Source organism: Apiospora phragmitis (genome assembly GCF_038363925.1).
Source record: "Apiospora phragmitis strain CBS 135458 chromosome Unknown utg000002l:1.0-5516284.0:1.0-5523493.0, whole genome shotgun sequence".
NCBI lineage: Eukaryota > Fungi > Ascomycota > Sordariomycetes > Amphisphaeriales > Apiosporaceae > Apiospora > Apiospora phragmitis.
This window is the reverse complement of record NW_027117400.1, coordinates 2,251,153-2,274,907: the sequence shown is the minus strand read 5'-3', so window position 1 is coordinate 2,274,907 and position 23,755 is coordinate 2,251,153. Positions and strand designations below refer to the sequence as shown.

The window sequence follows — 23,755 nt, the reverse complement described above, 5'->3', positions numbered from 1 at the left end:
AGAAGAACACGCAGGCTTCGTCATCAGCGCCCAACCAGCACACTTTCATGCATCATCGACTACCTTATCCGGGTCCGACTGCTATAGATTTACTCTATTGAGAAGTGGGGAGTGAAGTGACATCGCAGACTAGAGTACAGCAAACGACTCGGCATAGTAAGGCATGATGATGCCCATTCAACATAATTGTGTTCGTAAGTCGTCTCCGTACATAGACCAGACTCACATAGGGCTGAACCCTGCGGTTCCATTGCTCCGCTCCCTTGTGTGTATATGACAGAACAGGCATGATCGAATAGTAGACCAATACTCCTGTCAAAATCTAGGGTATTGCTCAACCTTCAGTAGTATCCATCTGATCTCCATCCCGACTCTTGCGAGCGGCAGCAACTCGCTCAGCTTTCCACTCGTCCACGCGGGCCCGCAGCGCATCGTCAGGCACTACGTCGTCAATCGTCATGCGTTGCCTGGTGAAAGGGTCCAAAGGGTTGGAGAGAAGCTGCTGAACAATGGTAGTTCTGTCCACCACGTTCTTGGATGGCAGTATGACGGGGTCTGTCATCAGGATACCCATCAGCTGGTCCTCAAATTCCTCGGGGATTTCTCCCAGGTCGAGTTCGGCCTTGTCTGCGATATCCTTTGCTTCCTCCACCTTCTCCTTCAGGACATCCCAGCGGCCAAGCTCCTCGGGCGACTTCAATGACCGGGTTTGAAGGATCCTTGAAGCCTCGTGGAAATTCTGGGGCTTGTAGGATCTTCCATCAGCCGCTATGGCGTCGATGAATGCTGGCTTTTGTGCCAAGTTAAGGTAGATGTCCACAAACGCCGACAGAAGCGTCTTCGCATCGAAGTTGTACTTCTTGGCATCTTCCACCTTCAGGTTACCTCGCTTGGACCCAACAATTGTGTCCAGATTGTAGTTTAGCATGCTTGCCAACCGGCTGACGATTTCAGGCATGGTGAAGGCATCTGTCAACGTCTCGGTGAACAACTTCATCATCTCCATGGTCTCGTTGACGAGCTGCATCCAGCTCTGGCATTGTCCTTCTGCCTGTTCCAAGTCACCCTGCTTCTTTTCCCTGTCTTCGGCAGACATGGATGGATCTTGCAATTCTTTCTGGTACTCATGGATTGTTGCCAGTTTCGACAGTGCTTCGTCGAGCAAATACGTCGCATCGTTGAGTAGCAGATTGACGAACTGGATGAAGAACTGGCGGTTGACCCTAAACTTATCAGCATGTGATTGCCAGACATTGTCGCATCCTTAGAACATACCGGCTTTCCGTCCTCAGTCGCTCTTTATAGCCCGAATTAGTAGTCCAGACACTCTTCATGACCTGGAATATCTCGTAGCGGACGTTAAACCGATCATAGAACCCGACGCTGACGCCGCTGTGCTCGCATTCTATTTTCTATCAGCGCAGCTCGTTACAGGACACAAGTATGTACTTACCAATATAGAATTTCATTAGAGCATGGAGCAAGTGCTCGTTGGCAAACTCGCTTCCAATCAAGAGACCTCCTAAAATGCCTTGGGGATATCGCTTCCCTATAGAGAATGTCCCGGCATAGAGAACAGTGACGAGAGAGGATTTAAGATAGGGGTTCTTTATGTACCCGGAAGAACGCAAGAACGCAATGCAGAGTGCTACAGTCTCGTCGCCGACAGCCGACACCATGATCTCCGGCATAAACCTAGACGGGTGATTAGCTGGTGGCCACAATGCGAGGCATAACTCCACTTACCGGAGCACAAATTTGAAGTTCTCGACTACTACCTGAAGAGCGTACTCTGGCAAGCAGCTGAACTGATCGGGTATCTCCGGTGGGAGCGGAAGCTCAAGCTTCTGACCCGGGACATAATTCGATCGGCTTGCAATCCGAAAGGAGCCAGACCGATACGCATCGCATGAACTGCAAAGACAGGGCTTGCGTGCTCTGGTCTGTGAGTACGCCTTCGATGGAATGCCTCAATGACATTGTCTTCTCAAGGACAGATATGACTTTGTCATACTGCAACTGAGCTTGTGTCTTGTGGAAGCCGGTCTATAACTGTTAGGTATCTCCTGAAGTCAGAGATCAAGTGGAGCACTCACCATTTTGGTCATCTCTTGGCTGATCTGCTTTTCCATCTTCTGGAAGTATTTGATGTCACGATCCATGTCTTTCAACTTGGCGTTGATGTTTTCGATACCATAATGGTGAGAGGCGAGATTCAGGAAGAAGACTTCGGAGACAAAATTTGACGTCCCCTCGGCTTTCTGGTCGTAAAACGCATCTGAAGTTGCTTGATCCGCGTTCAACTTGGTCTCATCCCTGACATCCACTCGTGGGTTTCGACGCAAGTAATCGATGTCGATTTTGGAGACTTTGGAGAACGTTGCATCCAAGAAGGGCTGGCATAGCTGATCCAAGACAGCGGTGGTGTTGACCATGAAACCATCCGAGGCAACCTCTCTAGGGTCCACACGCATTGCCCGCCGCTTGTGGTTCGTGTTCAGGACAAAAGCAAACCAGTCAAGTGTACGACTGCGAGCCTTTTCGCCCGCTCGCACAAAATGGTTCGTTATGCTGATTAGTTCAGATTGATGAGCCCTTAAGCGTCATCTGCAATGTACTTTGCAAACTTCTTATCTGCGGGGCATCAAGCTGGCGTGGATTAGCGAAGTAAGTCCTTGTGACCTCTGCCTGCAAAGGCGAGATACGGAAGAACGGGCCAAGGATTGTTCGGGTCTCGGTTGCGACAGCTTGCTGTTCCTTTGTCATTCCAGGAGTCTTTTCGACAAGGAACCGAGGGTGCTCAGCCAGTGCCTCCAGGAGAGCTGGGTATCGAGCATATGTGACCAAGACCTATCTTGTCAGCTTGAGTTGCTTCAGATGAGGAGTGTACTTACATTGACGTAGGTCTTATAGTCATCATTCATAGACTTTTTGGCAAGCCTCTGGCTCAGCTCCACCATGGCATTGGTAAAGATCGGAGCGACAGTTTCATCCTCCTTCATACGCGCAACGGCCTCGTTGAAGAAGTCCAAGCAGATCCCGTCCTCAGCTTCGGCGTTACGAAGCAGAAAAGGAGCCAAGCTGTCATGACTGGGGTTCGGCTCTCTCCTATAACAACTTATTAGCAGCCGGCCAGAAACTTCTTCGGCCGTGCAATGCCCACATACCCGAAAAGCTCAGGCATAGTCATAGCAAATATGCAGTTGCTCACGCAAAGCCTTTTGGCCTCGTCCAGAACAGCTTGTCTCTCGGGAGATGGCCGTCGAGCTGATGAAGCTATCTTGATAATGCGCTTGAAGGCCGGTAGAAGGTAGGACAAGACTGGTTTGGAAGAGGGGACGGTACTGGCGGCTTCTAGGATAGCCTGGTCGATGTTCTGAGCATTGAGTTTCAAAGGTTGGCCATCCTGTTGAAGCTCTTCTCGGAGATTCATAAGAAACATCAACGGGCTGCCATAACTGTCGCGCGAGCGCGTCTCGTCGAGGGTGACACGGAAGATATCGCAAAGCGTCCTGTCCGACCATTCCTCAAGCGGTTCCTCCCGGGCTTGGATCTTCTTCGCCGGCGGAGCTGAGGAGCATTTATCAGAAGACGGTCTTTTGGGGGGGCTCGACTTGACGGTACCTTCTTCACGCTGTCCCTTAGCTGTGACTTCAGATTTGTTCTTGACTCCAGACTGCAGGCTTGGGCTGCTATAAGGTTGTTTAGACTGAGTTGGGGTCGGGTGTCTCCTGCTCTCGGAGTTCGCTGGGCTCGCCTTTGCTGCCTCTGCCGGCTTAGGCTGGGGCGTCGAAGGACTCGAGGAGTTGTCTGGTGAAGCGTTGTTGGCTGTGCGGTTGAGCATCGCAAGGCGCTTCTGGCGCATCTGGAGTGGTAAGATTGCAACGGTTAGTCGCACAGGCTTGGAAATGAAATTGCAGCAGGATAGTAACTTACCTGCTCTGCTGGAGGCAGTGTCGGCTCCGGCTGCTCGTTAGGATCCATGGCGAACTATTCCCCCACTGGACGATTTCACAGATGCAGTAGATAAATAGGCGCCAGGAAAAGCAGTGTCCTGATCGTTCTCGAATGGCTGCCAATACGATACGGTCGGTATGGATGAGTCGTTGGGGATACTGGGAGTTCCAAGTCAGCAAGCGGCTGGCTTGGGTGGGCGGAGAGTTGGCGATCGGAGGGTTGGCAGAAGCCCGAAATGCGCGCTGAGCCTACCTACTAAAGTAGGATAGATCTACTGGACAAATGAAGTGCAGATTCTATCAAATGTGTATACCAAGTGCACAAGCATAGAAGTTGAAGGTTACTTGCGCAGCCCACGGACTGATACAGTGCTATGATGAGATGTAGGTATGATGCGTACCCAATCGATAGCCACCTAGAAATGGGGCGAAATAGGTGGTAGTACAAGGTTAAGTATGGTGGGGTTCAGGCTGCTCCAGATATTCAGCTGTCCTTAGGCCCTCCACTTGCACTTAATTGATCACGTTCCACTTCAAACGATGTGTGGATTGACAGCAGGAGAGGCCAGGAGAAAGTATAAGAGTCCCTTTTACCTTGTCAAATATCGTTCTCAAAGGCTTCTATTTGTACAGCAACTGTGCATACTCGGATCTACCTATCAATGACTCTTTAAAGAATTAAGAGCGGCCCGCGTAACTCACTAGCACCAACCAGGACCATCATGGCTGTGGTCATTAATGGAATCTCAGAGAACCCAACCTCAGGGAACCAATAAGGCAATCATTAGTCATCCGGTAGGTAACCGGCTATGCCTTTATTTTACATACTGTTATATAAAGAAGGCATTGTCTATTCGATTGATCTATAGCAAGTGAATCGTTACATGGTAAGGCTATAAGATACAGCCTGAAGCGCTCCTGTTTCCGTCCGGTGCTCTGCTTTGCATGGCTACTATGGATACATTAACACAAAGGAGCAAGGCTGGCAGCAGCAGCATATGTGCAGATCTTCCCCCAATTCTCACTGCATGAGGCTGTGAATAATGGATCTGCCGAGATCTCGGGGGAGTCCTCTCGGAATGCAAGGAACGGAACTATGGTTGCCAGCCGCATACGATTCTTGCAATGACCCCGTCGCTTGTCGGGACTTCAGCCCATTGGTAGAAGGTCCCCCGGTGTGTCAACCATTCGGGGCGGGGGACAAGGTGCATGCACAATTATCTCGTATTCGTTGTCCAACGAGTTTCAAGTGATAGCAAACCGGCTCACTCAAAGGCACTTTAATGCAAGCTTGCTCAGGCATGTAGAGCTGAGCCTGTTATTTCTTTGGCCTGGGGACCCTCGGCCTTCTCACCCTTGCACAATTCGCGGAATCCTTCTTTGCTGGTAAGAGCTCATCCAATGTCCAATGATAAGGTCATATTCGATATTGATATTTTTGAATCTAAAGCAGATGGCGCCCGTAAGGATATGCCAGTTGAATATTTACATTCTCTAGGCAAGTCTGATATCGGCGGCAGTCCACGTGGGATATTGCCGGAGTATCGATCGGACCAGGTATAACCAAAGCATTGGTTATCAATAAAGATTACCCAAGTATCTATCTAGGTGGCGTATCTGCCAAACAGAAACCCCTATCAGATATAAGGAAGCCGGGAGCCGCGTTGGCTCAAACGATATGCGACTGATACCAGTTTATAAAGGCCGGCTTCTCGCACCGAGCCAACCATTTTCATCAAGTCAAGACACGCAATCTAGTATGCATTCAGTTGGACCATGCAATATGAGGAGAAAGGGGGTCGCCGACACCCATGAGCATTATCTGGGCTGGCAGGAAGCATGAGTGATGGTTCTAAAGACATACGATTTGTGCACTCATGCAGCTTGAAAACAGCATGTATCTCAAGTGGCACCCGAGACGTGGGGACAAACTCTCTGATCACAATTTGGAGAGGACTCTCTGTATAGAGTTGAAGCAAACATAGGACCGAATGCAGAGAGGTTCTCTGACACCATATGCTACCACTCAGTTTCACACGAAGCTGAGAGACCTGAGAAGTACTACCGCATCTTGTGATGGCTCGCCTAACAGAGGAAGTCATTGGACAACTGTGGTGTGGTCGCAGATATTCAACTCATCCAGTTCTGGTGGGAATCTCTCAGGCAAAAAGGCCCCGTTGCGACTGTGACGCGATCGGAAACAGTATTGCCGCCCCTGATCGAACTGCCACCAGCTTCAGCTCTAGAACCAATTACTACCACTGGGCCTTTGTGGGAATATCATTGTTATCAGCGTGTTGTGTTCCTCGGGAGCACCCGATGGCTCCTAACGACCCGGTGACTGGATAGCACAGTTACTCTGGGTGGCCAATGAGACCCGGGAATAGTTGGACGCCGCCACGGGTGTCCCTGAGTCCGGCAGCACGGTAACTGCCTCGTTGAGGGACTCAGCTTGCCTTGTTGAAGAGCGGGGGGAGGGGGTGTATTGCTGTCTTGATGTTCCATGCTCATGATCGGTGTGGGGAGAGGAGGGGGGTTCTCCAGTTGGTCGCGCGACTCGATAGCGTCTATACGCAAGCCGCCTATGCCGCCCCTCGGGGCACCACATGGTATCGTATGCAGCGTTGCTGGCTGTTGGTTGCTGGTTGCTGGTTGCTGGTTGCTGGTTGCTGGTTGCTGGTTACTGGTTGCTGGAGCGGGGGCATGGCCATTGCTGCTATTCTCTCAGCTCACCCTCCCAAGAAGGCCGCTACGGGTAGCTGCAGGTTCTTCCAGCTTCTATTGGCGATGCTGTGTAACCGCTGTCCTCAACGCCATACGAGGAATGCAATTTTCGTCGGGATCGGGTACGCGCAGCCACCGTCCCACGCGGTGAGCCGTGCATGTACTTACTGGAGACCACACCAGATCATGCCTGCGTATTCTGATCTTGTAGGGTCGCCTCCCATACTCTCGCATTCGGTATAGGAGGCGGGCTGTCGTGGGAGACATCGCGAACCTGGGCATGGTAGCCCAACGCTGAAAGCAGGGGATGGTCCGGCCGGGATATATACATGGCGGCCCCCACGGCAGAGCCCAGGTGCAGAGACTAGACCCATGGATAGATTGATGCCGCGGCTGGGTTTCTGACAGCAGTGTCTCGCCTCGCCCTCACCGCAGCCATACGGAGAATTCGTTTCTTTATGACACTCGTTTCGCACCCTCACCGCCATATAGACCAGCATGCTTTCGTTCTTGAGCTTCTGTCCCCTAATATGACCTTCTATCCATGTCTCTCCACGTCTCAGATAAATATATAACCCCCGAATGAAACAAAACTTTCAGCTCACTGGCGCTGAAATGGACACAGTCATCGATGATCTACTCAGACGTCCTGGGCCGGGCAGACGATCAATCGCCGGAGCCAGGGACACCCGGAGCGCCTATTCACCAGATCCTTCACAATGTATGCGCCAATGTCAGGCGAGCTTTTTACAAAGTCTAGGGCTTCGCGAAGGGGCTAGCTTTGAAGAGGCATGTTCAAGTCTGACGAAAGATCAACCGCGAGAATGGTTCTGGGGCCTCTACTGTTGCGACTCGGCCAACTGCGGCGTGTATATTGAGCCATCCCCAATCACTTGGACAAAGTCGTGAGTAGTGTCCCCATCGCCATCAAGATGACCCCAATCTAATATCTACTAGCAACTGTTGATCTAATAATTAATCAATGCCGAGAGTAAGATTGCTGCTATCCTGCCTGAGAGCCTGTGTCTGATCCTTATATATAGCATTGGGTACGACAATATATACGATCCAGGGCCACCTCAGACTACCTGCGGGAACTCGACACCGTTCTTAATCCCACTAAATGTCGACCCCTCGACGTCGACAACGAGCAGTGCATCAGCATCAGTCCTATCAGTTTCAACTACCACCCCGTCTACTCCCCAGCCCGGGGCGGCCACACCAACGACTACAGCAGATACGTCGACAACGACTGAAACGTCATCCACTGCTATACCACCAAAGACGAACAGGCTCAGTTCCGGGGCTAAGGCTGCCATCGGCGTCTGCGCGGCCCTCGCTACCATTTCTCTAGCCATCGCTCTGTTCTTCATGCGACGTCGACGGAGAAACAACCGAGGGTACTATAGGACACCTCCAACGCCAGCCCAGCATAGCCGAACCGACTCCGAGCCTCCGCAGGCCTTCCATTCGCCCCTGATGACGCCGCCTGCTTCATCGTCGTCCAAGACCACGCCCTCAACTCCTCCTCCGCTCCGGCTAAGCGATCGCAGATACCTTCCTGCTCCTCCCCCGAGAACAACAACGACGCCACCGCATACGCCTCCCGCAGAATCAACGACAGCATCGGAAGGGAGTGTGACTGCCTCCCCTCACGCAGCAGTACCGTTTCCTCGCACACCCACCTGCGTCCCAACGGCGGGCAGACTCGTACCGCGACACGAGCGGCGCGCCACCCCCACCATCACGAAGTCCAGCATCCGCTTTGGAGCCCCGAGCATTAGCACGTCTCCTATTCCCGAGACGGCCACGCTACGTCGGAGCACGAGCTCTCACGGGAGCAGCACCATCCGCACCGCTCCTCTTCGCCCTTAGCCGCGGGGCGCCAAAGGTCCAACCCTGTGGGCGTCGCCCCCGCCTTCTCAGAAGCAGCGGCATCGTCAGCATCGTCATTATACCCGTCGCGGCCACCTCGACCAAACTGCGGGCCAGCGCTCGAAATCCCCGACCTCGTGAGTCCGGCCGGTCCGCCGCCGACCTGGGCTCTACCCCGGCCCCCTGCTGCCTCTTCTCCGTCTTCTGTTGGTTCCGTGACGTCGCAGGCGCCGACACCGCCGCATCGTCTACATCCTCACGCTCCGCTTCCACTGGTAACACCACCGCCACCAGTAGCCGCCATGTCGTCACCACTCTCCCCTATTCTTTCCGTATCGGCCCTTTCCTCCCCACGGTCCCCTAGTTCACCGACGCGGTCACCTCTGCTGTCCGGTACGCCCGCAGGGTCTACGCTGCCACCGCCACCGCCACCACCAACATCTTACTCTGTCCCATCGCAGAAGCACGAGGAAGTCGCCGGCGTGGTGCTGCCTAGCCAATTGCGCGATCACCATATGTCGAGGGAGTCGGTTCAGCACGACACTCATGAGAGCTGGGGCAGCTGGAGCGGACCGGGAGATAGGAAGAGAAGGTTCACGAACAAGAACAGTAGCATAGGCCACAAGGACAGCAAGAAAGATGGGAGAGATAGCCAAGTTAACGGACTTTCTGGCGTAACCATGAAGAGGCTAGATCTAGAGAAGCTGGGCGGAAGTTACTAAAAGAGAGTTGAGGATTTGCTATCATAGACGGATCGTGGATTTGGCGACAAAAAGCTACATTGGATTGCTTGTGATAGCTGGCTATCTGTCAAACGATTATGTGAGGAAGGGCAGGGCGGCAACGCGCGACTCTTTAGGCAAGGCACACGAGATCAATGTAATAGTATTAGGTATTGTTACGTCAGGTGGCGGGTGGTTTAGAGTGCATCGAAAAGCAGTTTTCGCAGACAGTATTGATTTGATATAGCGATTTTCTTCCTCTTTTAACTGGACTTCTCTCTTACAACTGAGATATAGTGACTCAAACCAGCCTATCTACATATCATTGGCTTCTGTTCCTAAGCACCAACAGCCAGGAGACTCTTAACCGTATCCGTGACGCTCTTCTCGAGAGGGATCCATTTGATGCCCAGTACATTCGTCGCCTGAGAGTTGTCGTAGCCGGGGAAGCCGGCCTCGGGGTAGTCGCCGCCCTTGGCGTCCTCGGCCGGCAGCTTGTCCTTGAGCTCGGGGAAGTTCTTGCGGACGGCGGCGACGAGCTCGCGGTTGCTGAACTTGCCGCAGAGGACGAAGAAGCGCTTGTCGCTGGCCTCGGGCTTCTCCATGGCCTGCACGTGGGCGAGGGCGACGTCGCGCACGTCGACCCAGAAGTGGACGCCGCTGGGGGCGATCTCGTCGCGCATCTTGCCCTGGATCATGTCGACGAAGCGCGCGTTGGACGTGTTGATGGCCTGCAGCGAGTTGAGGTGGTGGACGACGGGGCCGAAGACGAGCGGCGGGCAGATGGTGGCCAGGTCGAAGTTGGGCTTCTCGTTCTTCACGAAGTCCCAGCCGGCGCGCTCGGCCAGCGTCTTGGACACGCGGTACGACGTGGCCTTGTTGTCCTTGAGGCCGTCCTCGTAGGTGTTGGGGTTCCAGTCGGCCTCGCTGAACACCTTCTTGGGGTCCTGGAGGCTCGCATCGGACAGGATGGAGGCGAAGGAGCTGGTAATTACCACACGCTCGACGCCAGGGGCGTACTGCTTGATCGCCTTGAGGACAGACGTTGTGCCCACGATGGCAGGATCGAGCAGCTCCGTCTTGGGATCGGTCCAATTGTAGTGGAAAGGCGAGGCGGCTGTTTCATGGTTAATCTCTCACAGGATCCGGCAAGTCACGAGCGGGAGTACGGGTCTTGCTCACTGTGGATGACGGCCTCGAGACCTGGTGTCTTCACGGCCTCATCGAAGGCATTTGGTTGTGCGATATCCGGTATGATTACAAAAGAGAGTTTCGCCTCTGGGTGAGCAGAGCGTATCTTGGACGCCTTGTCCTCAGATCGCACCGTCGTGACAACATCATGGCCTCTCTGGAGTAGAAGCTCCAAAACGTGGGCTAGAAAGATGGTTAGCTTAGGCCTTGCTCATTCGCTGAGCTACGGGCCTCGAAAGGGGGACATACCGGCGATGAAGCCAGATCCTCCTATACGTGGATATTGTCAGCGTTGCGTGCTTTATATCGACATTACTTAGTTGAGGGGGCAATGTGTTGTCCGTACCTGTAAGTAGTACCTTGGTCATTGTGATGGTGGTTATTTGAAGTTTGAAGTTAGGACTGGTTTTTTTTGTATTCAACAGATAGATTAATTGTATATAGCAGATTCTGGGTTTCGTCTTTTGAAGGTCTGAATGTCTGCAATTGCTCTTGATGTATTTTGATTTACAACTACACTGACAGCCCGTCTGCAGTTATCTCCTCGGCGTTTACGCCACTTGAATCGCGGGGTTGGAGGCATCACGTCACTGAAGGTCGTCGATTGCCCCACCATGCCTATCGGCGATAGGATGAATAGTCAGCCGGCGACAGCGGCGGTATGAAACAAACGACATGTGAAACATTGCCGTCCAACATGCTTATCGCCTTCTACTTACAACGACGTGTGAATAATCATATCGCCGAATACTCTCTTCTAGGCTCTGCGCCGAAACCATTTCGCATCTAACTGACTCTATAGTAATTTATCTGCTTCTTACTACAGCCGGATAGATAATTGCTCCGCATTGCTCACTCGCACTCGGGCATTCGAGACCCGAAGCAGCCGCTGAATTGTGATAACTCAGATGGCAAGCAAACTTTGGTCTTATAGCCAAGGAGCGATGGCTACACAGTGGCAATCGCTCTCAGCATATTCTGGTGCGGAATCGTGCGATCAGCAGTCTGTCCGCTCCCTCTCTGTGCTGGTCTACCGCCTAAGTACCCCTTGGGCGAGAACATGGCACTTTTCCTGCGGCTACTTTACCAACCACAGAATATTGTGACAGCTCCTTCTCAGAGAAGAACGAGAAGAAGAAAAGAAAATTCTGAAACCAGACCCGAAAAACAGCAGTTGGACTATTTCGGAACTCGCCAAGATTGTATGGTTGCATTGCATAAGGCCCTTGCAGGTCAAGGCCAACCCAGTCTGTCAGATTTGATATACACCCGCCGAATGGAAAGATCTGGGTCGCTGTTAGAGCCACCCTTGCGACTGCCCCCAGCCCCGACAACGAGAGCAGCGCGTTGAACAACATGGGCCGCACCCGGAGGAACAGAAGAAGCAGGCACCGGCACGTTGCTGCATTAAAGAGACGTATTCATCTCGCGCGACAATACAACACAACATCATGATGATGTGATGAGCATGGGGCATGATGCGGTCTATCTGGGATCCATACGTGACCTCCGTTCCCTCGGCACTCAAAAGCCTGAGCCTCGTGGCGGTAGCTGCGGTTTGGCCAAATAAAGTCAACCTCGCGTCATGCGGATGAGGGCCACCGAGAACATTATGGAAATCCCACTTAGTCGTTTCATTAAAACCTGATACAGCGACAAGCCTTTTCCCCAAGGTGTCAGGCCACATGTTCCTCCGGTTAGTTGGGCTGATGCGAGGGTCCATGGGGATCACGAAGATCCAGGATAATAGGGACCCCTGCATCTTTGCCTAGGGTCAAAGTACGGAACGAAGGGCAAGGGGTGGATCTTGCCCCTTGCTAACCTATACCATAGTCGTCGAGTATCAGCGGTGTGAGAATCAAAACCACCTATCACTTCTCGCCTGCAGGAGCAAATTGCCCCATTCACCGAGACAATTCCTATGCGGCCTCGTTCTTCCTGCCAAGCTGCGAGATGACACTGCCATGCCTCGGCTCCAAACCCGATTTAATGCAGTGCTACTACTCGAGATCCCCTCTATATAGGCCAAAGGTACAGCGGGCCACAGCTATTTCCGATCAGCATCCTGCAGCAGGTTTTTGCATGCCTTAGACCAAAGAAAGGTGACCACTGGATCGTCAGTGATGTCCAAAAGAGTCCGGAAGCGGATATTGTCTTCTACTTCTAGGCCATGCGGCCATTATCATTATGCCCCTCTATGAATGACCCGAGGCGCGAAGACTCGAAAGACTGGGCTCTAGCGGTGAATAGACGACCGACGAGCCTTTCTTCGGCAGGTCCAGATCGTATTACAGCAATTATAACGACTGGCTATGCATAACACGAGTGAAGGGTTTGACGAATTGTAATAAGATGGGTTGCCTTGGAAGCTTTCGCCTACTCGATCCACCATCGATCCACCAGAATCATCGAACATATATCTCTTGGGATGTTGTTTCGCGTTCGATCAGAATAGGCCAACGCGTAAGGCAAGTCTTCTTCTACTGGTAGCCGTAAACTAACCGACGCCTTTAGGTACTCAGGTCAAGAAGGCACGGCCGCCGCCGCCTATCGTCATGTGCCTAGAAATAGATATCCATTGTCACGAACCATCTTGATGCCTTTCTTGGTCCGTTGCTTGGATACTGCACGTCAATTGTAATTTGCTCCCTTAAAGCAATAGCACCCCAGGTCTGGGCCGCTCATTACGGGCTTTCTAAATACACGCCTATATTATGCCTCCGCAGTTGTGGTCTGATGCGAGCACCCTCCTGTGTGTCAAGAGTACACGGCAACAGCAATCAAGGGTTGACTAGACAAGGGCAACCATTCCGCAGTCCTGGTACCCACGATGAATGTAGAACGTCGTCAAATGAATACGAGCAGATCACCAAGCGCCTGTCGCCAGTGTTTGATATGCCGGGCTCCTGGAATGATTTCCGGCGAAATCCAAAAGACCGAACGCTTCAAGACATCAGGGTCAATGCAGGACCCGACTGATCAGTGATAGCAGGTACCACTCAGCTCAGCTCGGATTGCCCCAGGTGCCAAACTTACTCCAATTCACGAACAGATGTTCGACCACGTCTGTGCCAATGCCGCTTTTGGCGTGTTTTTCTCAGGACGGATCCCCACTGCGCAAATACCAGGTATTCCCTGGCATGACTAGCTCAGTACTGCGTCGTGACCCTCGCTCGTGATAGTTGCTGCAATGGGGCAGAGGGGCGGGTTCAGCAGAACGGACGCTGCCACCATGGACCAGAAGGCGTCCTTTGGCAGTCTAGTAGTAAGCTGCCTCTCCTCAGCTGGCTCAACAGCGGCTGGGTGGGCCTATCTGTCGCCGATTCATTTAGCAGAGCGCATGCATGGCATGTGTCTTTTGTGTGTCAATGTCAAGAAACGTCTTACCGCACTACGGTGACTGTCCGTGATCTCTGTGGGCTTGGAGAGTTAGATCAGACCAGACGCCGACACCCCTGAAACAACCACCAACGTCTCGTTTCGTTGAGTCGAGCTACTGTTCTTACTGGGAACAGCGTTTACATGGAAACTATCGGTAATTGCAGCTTCAGCTTCACTATTCCAAGTCAGTCGAGTCAGTTTGCAGCCGAACGCCACGCATAAGGGTGTTTTCAGCGTGTTTGAAATTGCTCCCTTTGAACTAGAGCTGCATGGCTAATGCCGATACGCCGTCTGGGGAACTTCGCAAGCGCCCATTAGCTAGCACGGCATTGGTTTGGGTATCCCTCATTACGGCGCAACGGCGCCATCCCCCCCGTCTGTTCCAAGTCATTTAGGGATTCGGAAGATGATCATTCACTTCTAAAAACGTGGCAATCGCGCCGGCACTTGTTCGTGGGAAAAGCCGGGGATCCGCTGTCTGTTTTCTCTTCGGGCAGATGGGTTCGCCGAAAATGATGAGGCTAGGAAACCGACAGCGGACATGACAGATGCTGGCGAGATGCGCGTGCGCACCAGCTCAGCAGATGGTACGCTAGACTACCTAGCTAGTATCGGATTTTTAGAGTTGGTCGTCATCTCTTCTCATATCTGGAAGAAACGCTGCAAACTAAATGGGAACGAAACCCGTTTCTCAGGTGGCGTCGAGGCGTATTTCCCGGTTCCCGGCAGGCACGCGCCAGAAGAAAGACGAAGACGCCACCACGTTTTGGCACAAAACCATGGCAAACAACTACGCAGTATAGAAAGCGAGGCGAGTACATCATCACTGACGTCTTCTTGTTCTTTCCGGTTATCTCCCCGACCGGCAGGAGCGCTACCAGAGATAGCTTTCTTGAGGATCTCGTGCCGTTTCCGCTGAAGGGCGGAATTACCCATTTGGAGGATCGACAGTTTTGTCATAAATATATGTACCAATAAATAGCGTTGAAGCTAGTCCGACTCACTAGGTAGGTAATTAATCGAAGTACGGACTAGATCTCTTTCCTTGAGGGCGCGGCCGCAGGGGGGATAGACCGGAGAGAACGGCACCTATTCTTGTCCATCCACTTGCATTGAGCATGCTTCTCTTCTTTTGATATCAGGTGGTATCCCCCTTGGCGTTGCGGTTTCGGTGGATGCTGTCACCACCCACACGCACCGTCGCTTGAATGATCGGCAGTGCGATGGACTGATGCCGCTAGCCAGCAAGATCTACAACGGCTCTGAGCTCTGGAGAGAAAACCCGGGGTAGGACGGGATGGTCCTAACTTTCCCATACTTTAAACCAGCACAGATCGCGGGAGCAGCAGTCCGGGTTCGTGCAGCAGGGGACGTCCTTGCTCAGGTCCGGATCTTGGGGGGCAGCACTGGGCAGGCTGGGATCCCCCTTCGGCATTGGAGATGGATGGGCGTCGATCCGAAAAACCTCGTTCGTTCGCGTTGTTGTGGAGAAGAAGGTTTTTTGTCGCCTCGAACGAACAACTCGAGTCATCATCCCGTTTCTATTACTACGTCGTTTCCGTTGTTGCAGGAATTGCCAGCAGCGACAGACAACCTTATTCTGCTCAACCCTGGATCCCAATGCTAGGTACTGTACCGATCGCAATTAGTAAGGATCCGGACAGTTCGCAATACTGGCCTGGTAGTGGAGGTGCGGGCAAAAGCGGCTATCTCGTCTAGCCGGCGCCCAACCCATTCCGTCTTCCCGCTCCGGCCAGGTTACGTATGTACGTAGCACCTATGTAAGCCTATACCGGGGGATGCTTGTCATCGTGTGTAAGTCTATTTTGTCGTCGTAGTCTACTCTAGGACTCGTGTCGCATTGTCAACCTTGGTCCCCGTTTCTGCTAGTAGAAAAAGTAGCTACTATATTCCAAACCGGCGGCAGTTGTTGTACCAATACTACCTACATAGTTGCAAGCAGACGGGGGTGGGCTCAATACTACATAGACCCCTATGACGGCCAAACAATCCCCATCGTGCCCCGCCTGGATCTTTGCTGCTAGCCTGATGCTCCATTAGCATGATAATAATGGCCGATGACCAAGGGACATACATGACCGTGTTGCCCTTTTCGGCATGGAGGGGTTGGCAGGAGTTTGGTAGCGAATCCATCCATATCCAGACTTGGCCAGATACTGGTTCGAAAAGGAAATAGAATGGCTGGCACGCTGGCAAGGGAACTCCAAAGGGAAGCATGACTGCTCTCGATCTGGATAGTCACTCCGAAAGTAGTCATATGCAGCCGGATATTTTAAGGCGCAGAACAAGATGTCAATAGCATACGGCTGCAACCTAAAAGGAGGCCATCAAGTATTTCCCATCATGATCGTTAGCTCGAGTCCTATTGATCAATACTGGTACGTAGAGGAAGACACTGCGGTATGGTTAGCTGGTCTGGTCTACTCTACCTACTGGTACTAGTTCAGTCAAGTATCTCTTGCTGGCGACACGTCCATAGGCAGTCACTCGGCAGTCACTCGATATCCCATCATCTCCATCGAGATTGGTGGGTTACAGCACCAGCAATTTCAGATGCTAAAGTTTATTTTCAGTGCCGCCGCTTTCCACATGTCACTGTACGTATATTACTACATATTCCAGACCCAGAACACAGAAATAGCTCGCGAGTCAAGCATTACACGATCGATCCTGACATCCTAGTCTCGCAGCAAAAGCCGCATAGTGGTGTGTACTCCGACCATCGCTTCTCTCCTCAGTCGCAGTCCCTGTAGTGTAGCGGCATCTGTCTTATCTAAGTTCTCAGCTAGGCTGGAACACGAGACGGACACTGTACAAGACCACCAACGCCCAACCATGGTAACGCTCCCATGTCGCAATCTTAAACCCAGCCGGATGCCAAGTCTCGTTGAGGCGGCGACGGCAAAATACAGTACTTAATCCTTGATTCCAGGGGCACAACAGTAGGCTGTGGCCATGCCGCTGCTGCCCCAGAGTCCGGCAACGTACGGTTCAGCTCCTAGATAACCGACATCCCAAGACGTCTAGTTTCCTGGAAAAGCAACTGGCTGTCCACGTGTGCCCGTGGAGGAGCCAGAGCAGGCGGGCGGGCATTGTGGTTCAGGCACGGTACAGGGTCTAGGGCCATCGCGCGTACCGAACTCAACGGTCTAACAAACTACTTTCTGCCCGTTATGATTGTAAATGTTATATGTCGCTTCGGGGATGTGTATCTTCGTTGATGCACCATTTATATCACGCCGAAGGATGCCCGTTAATAAACACGTACCAGTACTGCCGCAGCAAGGAGAGATAGTGGTACGGAGCCACGAAGATGAATAGATCAATGCAGGAACAGGCAAGTCGTAAGATGATGTCGAGTAATGCGCATAGATCTGCTCGCCCTGAGACTGAGGGGAACAACGACCCATCCCGATCGACTCAACGCACACGGGTCAGCTGGGCAAACACTCTATGTAGGCAAGCACCCCAGGCAAGCACTCTATGCACCCCCTTAACCAAGAGCATCGGGTCCGTCATCATCGAGCATCTTTCCATCTTGCTTTGCCCCGACGCGTCAGCCATATCGTGACGTCTTCGGTATTCTGCCCCCTTTCGACCTGATTGACATGACTCTTGACCTGAACGTTGGACGCGTCAACCGGAGCAGCAAATGCAGGATGATGCTCGTGAATATGGGCAGCTGCTGATTCAGATAGGGCCTTTCTATATCATAGACTCTCAACCAAACAGCAGAACAAGAAGAAGTTTCGATCCGACCGGCCTTGGTATCTGAGAGCTTCAGCTTCAGGGGCTAGGGGATAATATGAGATAGACTTTGGGGGCGTCTTGCGCAGTGGCCGGGCGGCTACAGACGCAGGACCGTACGGGACTACTGCGCCTGCATACTTAAAAGACTGTTCGGATATAAGCTGAATGCAGGGGTTTTCAGCAGGCCCAGAAAGAAGCCTTGCGATAGTTTCTATCTGCAGAATAGGTGGTGTCATCCTCTTCACGAGCATGACTTGGGTCGTCACTCTCCTCCCATGACAGTGTTTGCTCGCAAGAACTGTCCAATGCAACAGCTTCAACACGCAGCGAATGGACTCTTTAACAATTCTCGCGCGTCAGTCAGGTCCATGTCATTCCAGCCGGGTGATTCTTTGATCTTGAACCTGCTTCTACTCTAGTTCTCCTGCGGCTCACGGCGTTAGTGAGAAGGCTCTCGACAGAGACGGGGAAACTTTATATCAGCCTACTAGGACACTGCGGATTCCAATCTCAGATTCGTCATATGCTTAGGTACATGTAGTTTCAATGCAGATTTGATGTCATTTATTTTAACTTCTTTTGATTAATATTATCTTGACTCGACATATCTTCAGGACTTTGCTCAGGTAGGCAGCTAGTGATGTGTATGTACCTATATTTAAAGGAGACGAGCTGTTGTTATAATACTTTGTAGTTAAACAGCCTACTCGTGCCACGTCCCTACTTTATTTAAAATTCGCTAAGGCTTATTAATTAAAGTTAGTATTAATTAATTAAATAACTAGATTAGTGAAATAACTAGTTTTTTAATATATAATATATTATATATTAAAAATATTATAAATAACGTAGTTTTTTAATAAATTTAATAAAGTTATATAATTTAAATATATTAATAATATATTAATGTTAAAGCTTTTTTAAAAATTTTTAAAATTTTTATACTTTTATTTTTTAACGCTTTTTTTAATTCATTATAATATACGCCGAGCTTTAATGTTTTTATTTTTAAATTTTCTTTAATTATTTATTAACTTTTAATTATATTAATAAAATTTAAAACTATATTTAATTAATTTAATTTAATTAAAATCTTTTTTTTAAAAGAGTTTATTAATAATTATATTTAGTTAAATTAAAGTTTAAATTAAGTTAAAAAAGCTTATATTTTATTAAATTGTTTTTTAAATTAATATAAAATTATTAATATAACTTTAAATAATAATAATACTAAAGGTAAAAGAGTTAAAGTTTTTAAGTTATATTATTAAACTTTATTTAAAATAAGTTAAAAAAAAATAATTAAATTTTAGTTTTTCTAAAAAATAAAAATAAAAAATTATATTTAAAAGCTTTTATATATATATTTTTATTTTTAATTAAAATTTAAACTTTATAATTTAAATGTAGTTATTTTAACTTAAATAATTAAATAATTTCGTACTTTAATATTTATATAATTAAAAATATATAATATTTAATAATTAAAATATATTATATAAAATGTAATAATAAATTAAAAAAATAATAATAATATTATTATATTAATAATAAAATGTATTAATATTATAAAAAATAAAAAAGTTGATTATTTAATTAATTAATACTAACTTCAATTAATAAACCTTAATAAATTTCAAATAAAGTGGGGGCGCGACACGAGTATTAAGCTCAGCTACAGGGGGGAATTTACACCTAAGTCAGCCCCACTCTTCCTTATGCGAACCTGCTGCGAACTCCTGCAGCTAGGGGGAACATGAAGTATCATTAAAAGATTTGACATGATCGTCATGAAATCCTATTCGGCGCTACTGTACTTCTACGTACTGCTGCGTGACGTAGGTACGCTGCGCGGTAAAGGGGACCATTTTTCTTTTTTTCCCTTTCTTCTCCAATGTGTCAAAAAGTCATCTGGGATAGAATACAGTAATTGAAGTGCCCACTCTTCAGGCGGTTGCCTGCATTTGGACTCACCCTTCAGTGCATGTGCATTAGCCATACCATCCATCAATCCCCCACCCACCCCCTAAACTCAGACAGAAACACTGAGTAATTAGACAGATGGAAGTGCAATTGATTAATCAAATAGGAGAATGTGGCAGTGGCGGCAGTGGTTGCAGTACCGTAGGCAGTCGTTTCTCGCCTCCTAAACCACGGGTATCCGGGTATTTGGGTAAGGGAGAAACGACGATATTGAAAAATGCATGTATAATAGCATCTACTATAGGCGGTCGATAGGCCACCCAGTCGCAACAAAGCAACGAACCACGCCACTACCGCTGTCATGGTCACTCGCCGTTAAGTCCCCGAATTCATGCGAACCAGTCGCATGGCGCCGCTTGGCTGTTCGTTGGTGGGTACGGAGAAGAAGAACATACCTACTAGGTACTACCTAGGTAGGTGATCCGAATACCGAATACCGGAAACGAGAGCCTCATCGTTATTCCTTCATTCGTCCATCAGCCTCAGAACGGATGTATGCAGGTACAGTTTCTGTAACCAGTCGTCCAGATGATGTAGGTTACCTAATGTGGTGAGTGATGCAGGCATGTGAAGATATGTGTCACATCTGTGGTACCGGGAGAGGAAGTCGGAGACTTGTTTTAGGATGTTCCTCCGTATTTGTCTTTCCCCCATCCTGTCATGATCACCGGTTTCCGATACATAACACATGTTTCAATCATAGATGCTTCGGGCTGGGAATAATGGTTAAAATTACTCAATTTTCCGATCTCAACCTGGCGGTCATCACCTCCTAGATTTTGGCACTTTGTCATTTCCATCAATTGACACATTTGGCAGCCCGCCTCGCCTCGGGGGATCACCACTTGATTGCAGGTGATTTCTTTTAGCTACGCCTATCCGTGGTGACAGGATTAATGGAGCCCTGATGACCGTCTTATCTCTTGAGTAGGTAAAGTAGGTATTGAATCCTAAAACGAGAGTGAGGGAACGAACATGCCCTCTCTCTCTCTCTCTCTCTCTTTCACCCAGTTCCGTGCCCCTCCATCCATTGGGGGCGCGGCTAACTCCGTACAATGCGATAACCTGTTGTGTTGCTCTTCTGAGAATGGGGGGCTGGACTTCTTACTTCCCGGCCTCGAATCGTTCGTCGCACCCTTGGCGGGCATCACTGTTCTTGTTTCGCGGGGAACCGATCCGGCCGATACCTAGGTATGGGCCAGGGTATGCATGGGATGTGGGTGCGCGCGGCGCTGAAGCGCAGAAGAAGCATGTAGAAGAGCAAGACGATAAGGTAACAGTAAGAATTCTTACGTGTATGTAGCAATGAAAGGATCCGTCGTCCATCAGCAACAGCAGCAGCATCATCATCATCATCATCATCGTCCTCCTCCTCTTCCACTACTACTACTACTACTACTACTACTACTAACCCTCCTCTGCTCCTGTCCTTCTCCATGTCGCACAAGTACCGGCAGGCGGAGTCCGGTTGGGCTCCAATACGTTACGATTATCACGATGTTCATTGGGTACACCGCACATGCTGCGACGCTGCGACGAGTCGTTGACGAAACATCATCAAGGGCCCACCCCCCACTCCCCCCCACCCCGCCCCCAAAGAGGCGCGAAGTAACGCGCAGGGCGGGCGGATAGGCCTACAGAGGAAGGGGAAGGGGAAACAAACCATTCCCAAGAGAGCAACCGTTTCGTGGCCGCGCTGCCGCGGATGCGCGCCACTTACTCGCCGTCCCTTCCCGGTAAGACAACCTGCGTTGGCGTGGGATATCGACAGGGAACGAACCGTTACATCGCGAAGTCGTGCACGTACGTCAAGTCCTGTCAGTGATGCGCACCGTAGCAGTCATTGCTACGAGAGAAGGGCGGCGCCCAAAAGGGACAAGAGACGAGGGTGATCGCATTAGTAGTACATAGTAGTAGTAGTAGTAGTAGAGCAAAGCAGAGAGTAGGAAGGGAGACAGTGTTCGTGTTTGCGTGTCTGTTGGAAGGGGGGTTGAAAAGAATATACCATGTTAATGATACCTTGCGGCCGCAGTTTATTTTGAGTTGTCGAGAGCCCCATCAGGTCCGGATACTACTCTTCAGGCGAATAAACGGTGCATGTACTGTACGGCTGTAGGACAAAAGTCCCATGACAAAACCCTAATGCGGCTAGCCCTTGCATGCTGTCGCCGTGTCGTATTGTCCTGAGCCTTCGGACAAGGCGGTCGAGACGCTGGCGGCGGCGATATGATGACAATCATGATGATCGTTGTTCCTAGCGCGTCACAAATCAAATAAATATCAATGTTGGTAATTGGGCTGTTACCCAAGGCCACCCAAATCAGGCGACCGGCCGCATCAGCGGTGACGAACCCAGGTGACTGGACAGCCTCATAAGATCAAGGTTGGAAACGAATATATGTTTATTCCTTAATTAAGAGGATCTCCCCCATCTATAGTTGACGGTTTTGTGACTGATCATTGTTTGCAATTTATTAGCAGCACTAGCCCTGCTTCGAGAACAATTCCTGTCATATTGTTGGTTGCAGCCTGCTATAAACGGATGTAACAGAAAATCTCTAGGTGTCGTTAGCGGTGCGCCCAACCTAAGACATGATGACATATAGTTGTTTCCTCGTATGCAACGACTACAGTACCTACTAAGGTGACAGTAGATCTCGCACGCTACTGCAGCTTTTCATCACCTACCCACTCGCCATGTCGTCGTCGTCGTCGTCGTTCCGCGATCGGCGGAGAAAAGAATCAATCGCAAATCCAAGTCGGTAGACTTACTATACCTACCTGTACAGTACCCTGTAGCTCGGTAGATGAGTATCGACCTACCTAATTAGACTTCCTGGTTTCTAAGTATTCTATGGGGGAGATGCCACCATGTACCGCGACAAAAGTCATCATTATCATCATCCCTTAAGGACCCTGTCCCTGAACCCTGAGCTGTCTCACGTCTTAATTGCGACAGTTATGACGGAGCACGGGCAGGGATCTGGCTCCATAACGAGACCGAGAATTACCATGCCTGCATGCTGCTTGCCGCATACCGATGCCTTTTAAACCAAGCCCCAGGTGCCAGGGTCAACCGCCCACACACCTAACCCACCAATCGGGAGGGCCAATGAGAAGTATAAGCCGCTGCCGTATCCCTCCCACTAACCTACAAGGTAATTAGCAGATCCTTCGCGGACCTCGCAGAGACAAGCTCATGAACTGTGCAGTTATGCAAAGCAACAACGCCCTGAACGCCTGCTTGTGCGAGCGCTATACGCCCCGACTGAAAAGTGGCACTGATCGGGGCAACCTGGCATAATTTTCATCGCGACTCGCAATCTCTCGGCAGGGCCAATGGCTGCTTGACTTTTCGCTGTTGGCCCTGAGGGTCTGGAAGCAGCACAGCAAGTACCCTGACGTTCCTGATGCTCGATGCTACGTGGAGGCCTAGATGCTACTAAACATATCAACGATCTTATTACCAAGATTGTCAGTCTTGGGTGTCAAGTCAAGATCGTCGCATGAGCGGGGGGCATTCTTTTTCCATGAGCTACCTTAGCGAGCAGGATAGTCTCCCCACCTATATCACTACTTCCCTCACTAATAATTAAGCATACAAGCGACTTCGCTATCCAGGGTCGCCTTGGTAAAGCTCTAAGCGACCCTGTTAGAATCCTAGAGGTCGTCGATGTGTGATGTCTCGCCGTATGTAGACCTACAGTAGCCGTATGATGATTGCCCGGCTGTCGGCTACGTTTACCAATGGCCGAGCGGATGACAAGCAGCCATCAGCATTTAGTGCATCTTAGCGTGGACACATCATGCGTTGACTCTGATGGTCTTTCACTCGGCGACCTATATTTGGACGACCCTATCTTCGTTTGAAAGCAGTACATATGCGACGAACATTGTGTTGTAAGTATCATCTCGACCCCTGAATGGTGCGGATGCTAAGGCAGGTACCCGCGGTAGCACGGTCATCCTTATGTAGTTGATACCTACGACTAAGTGGTATCTTCTGGCACAAGGCTCCTTGTTGTCTGTTGCATTTTGATGTTGATGACATATACATAACCGTTGCAGTTCACCACTGGGGCATGTACCGTAGCAGTACGGCAGGAGATCCATGAAAGAACCTTTGACGAGGAGATTTCCGCATTAGACACC

The 23,755-nt window shown here is 50.2% G+C and overlaps 4 protein-coding genes across 4 annotated transcripts; 2 read left to right on the top strand and 2 right to left on the bottom strand.

Moving 5' to 3' along the window:
* Window positions 1-334: 334 nt before the first annotated feature.
* PG994_001538 (ubiquitin elongating factor core) lies at window positions 335-3,984 on the bottom strand (the record flags this gene model as incomplete). The annotated part of the gene is given in 10 exon segments (XM_066852947.1): window positions 335-1,223; window positions 1,276-1,405; window positions 1,454-1,695; window positions 1,747-1,914; window positions 1,925-2,046; window positions 2,097-2,548; window positions 2,619-2,850; window positions 2,895-3,108; window positions 3,168-3,865; window positions 3,937-3,984. 10 exon segments carry the CDS (start codon window positions 3,982-3,984, stop codon window positions 335-337), a joined length of 3,195 nt encoding a protein of 1,064 aa, XP_066721088.1.
* A 3,311-nt stretch (window positions 3,985-7,295) lies between these two features.
* Window positions 7,296-9,277, top strand: PG994_001537 (uncharacterized protein; the record flags this gene model as incomplete). Its single annotated transcript, XM_066852946.1, has 4 exons — window positions 7,296-7,401; window positions 7,441-7,585; window positions 7,724-8,496; window positions 8,556-9,277. 4 exons carry the CDS (start codon window positions 7,296-7,298, stop codon window positions 9,275-9,277), a joined length of 1,746 nt encoding a protein of 581 aa, XP_066721087.1.
* Window positions 9,278-9,615: 338 nt separating this feature from the next.
* On the bottom strand, window positions 9,616-10,836 carry PG994_001536 (NAD dependent epimerase/dehydratase; the record flags this gene model as incomplete). Its single annotated transcript, XM_066852945.1, has 4 exons — window positions 9,616-10,394; window positions 10,460-10,651; window positions 10,718-10,738; window positions 10,815-10,836. 4 exons carry the CDS (start codon window positions 10,834-10,836, stop codon window positions 9,616-9,618), a joined length of 1,014 nt encoding a protein of 337 aa, XP_066721086.1.
* A 5,377-nt stretch (window positions 10,837-16,213) lies between these two features.
* PG994_001535 (uncharacterized protein) lies at window positions 16,214-16,623 on the top strand (the record flags this gene model as incomplete). The annotated part of the gene is made up of 3 exons (XM_066852944.1): window positions 16,214-16,270; window positions 16,313-16,467; window positions 16,512-16,623. The coding sequence occupies 3 exons, from the start codon at window positions 16,214-16,216 to the stop codon at window positions 16,621-16,623; spliced, it is 324 nt and encodes a 107-aa protein (XP_066721085.1).
* Between the last annotated feature and the right edge of the window lie 7,132 nt (window positions 16,624-23,755).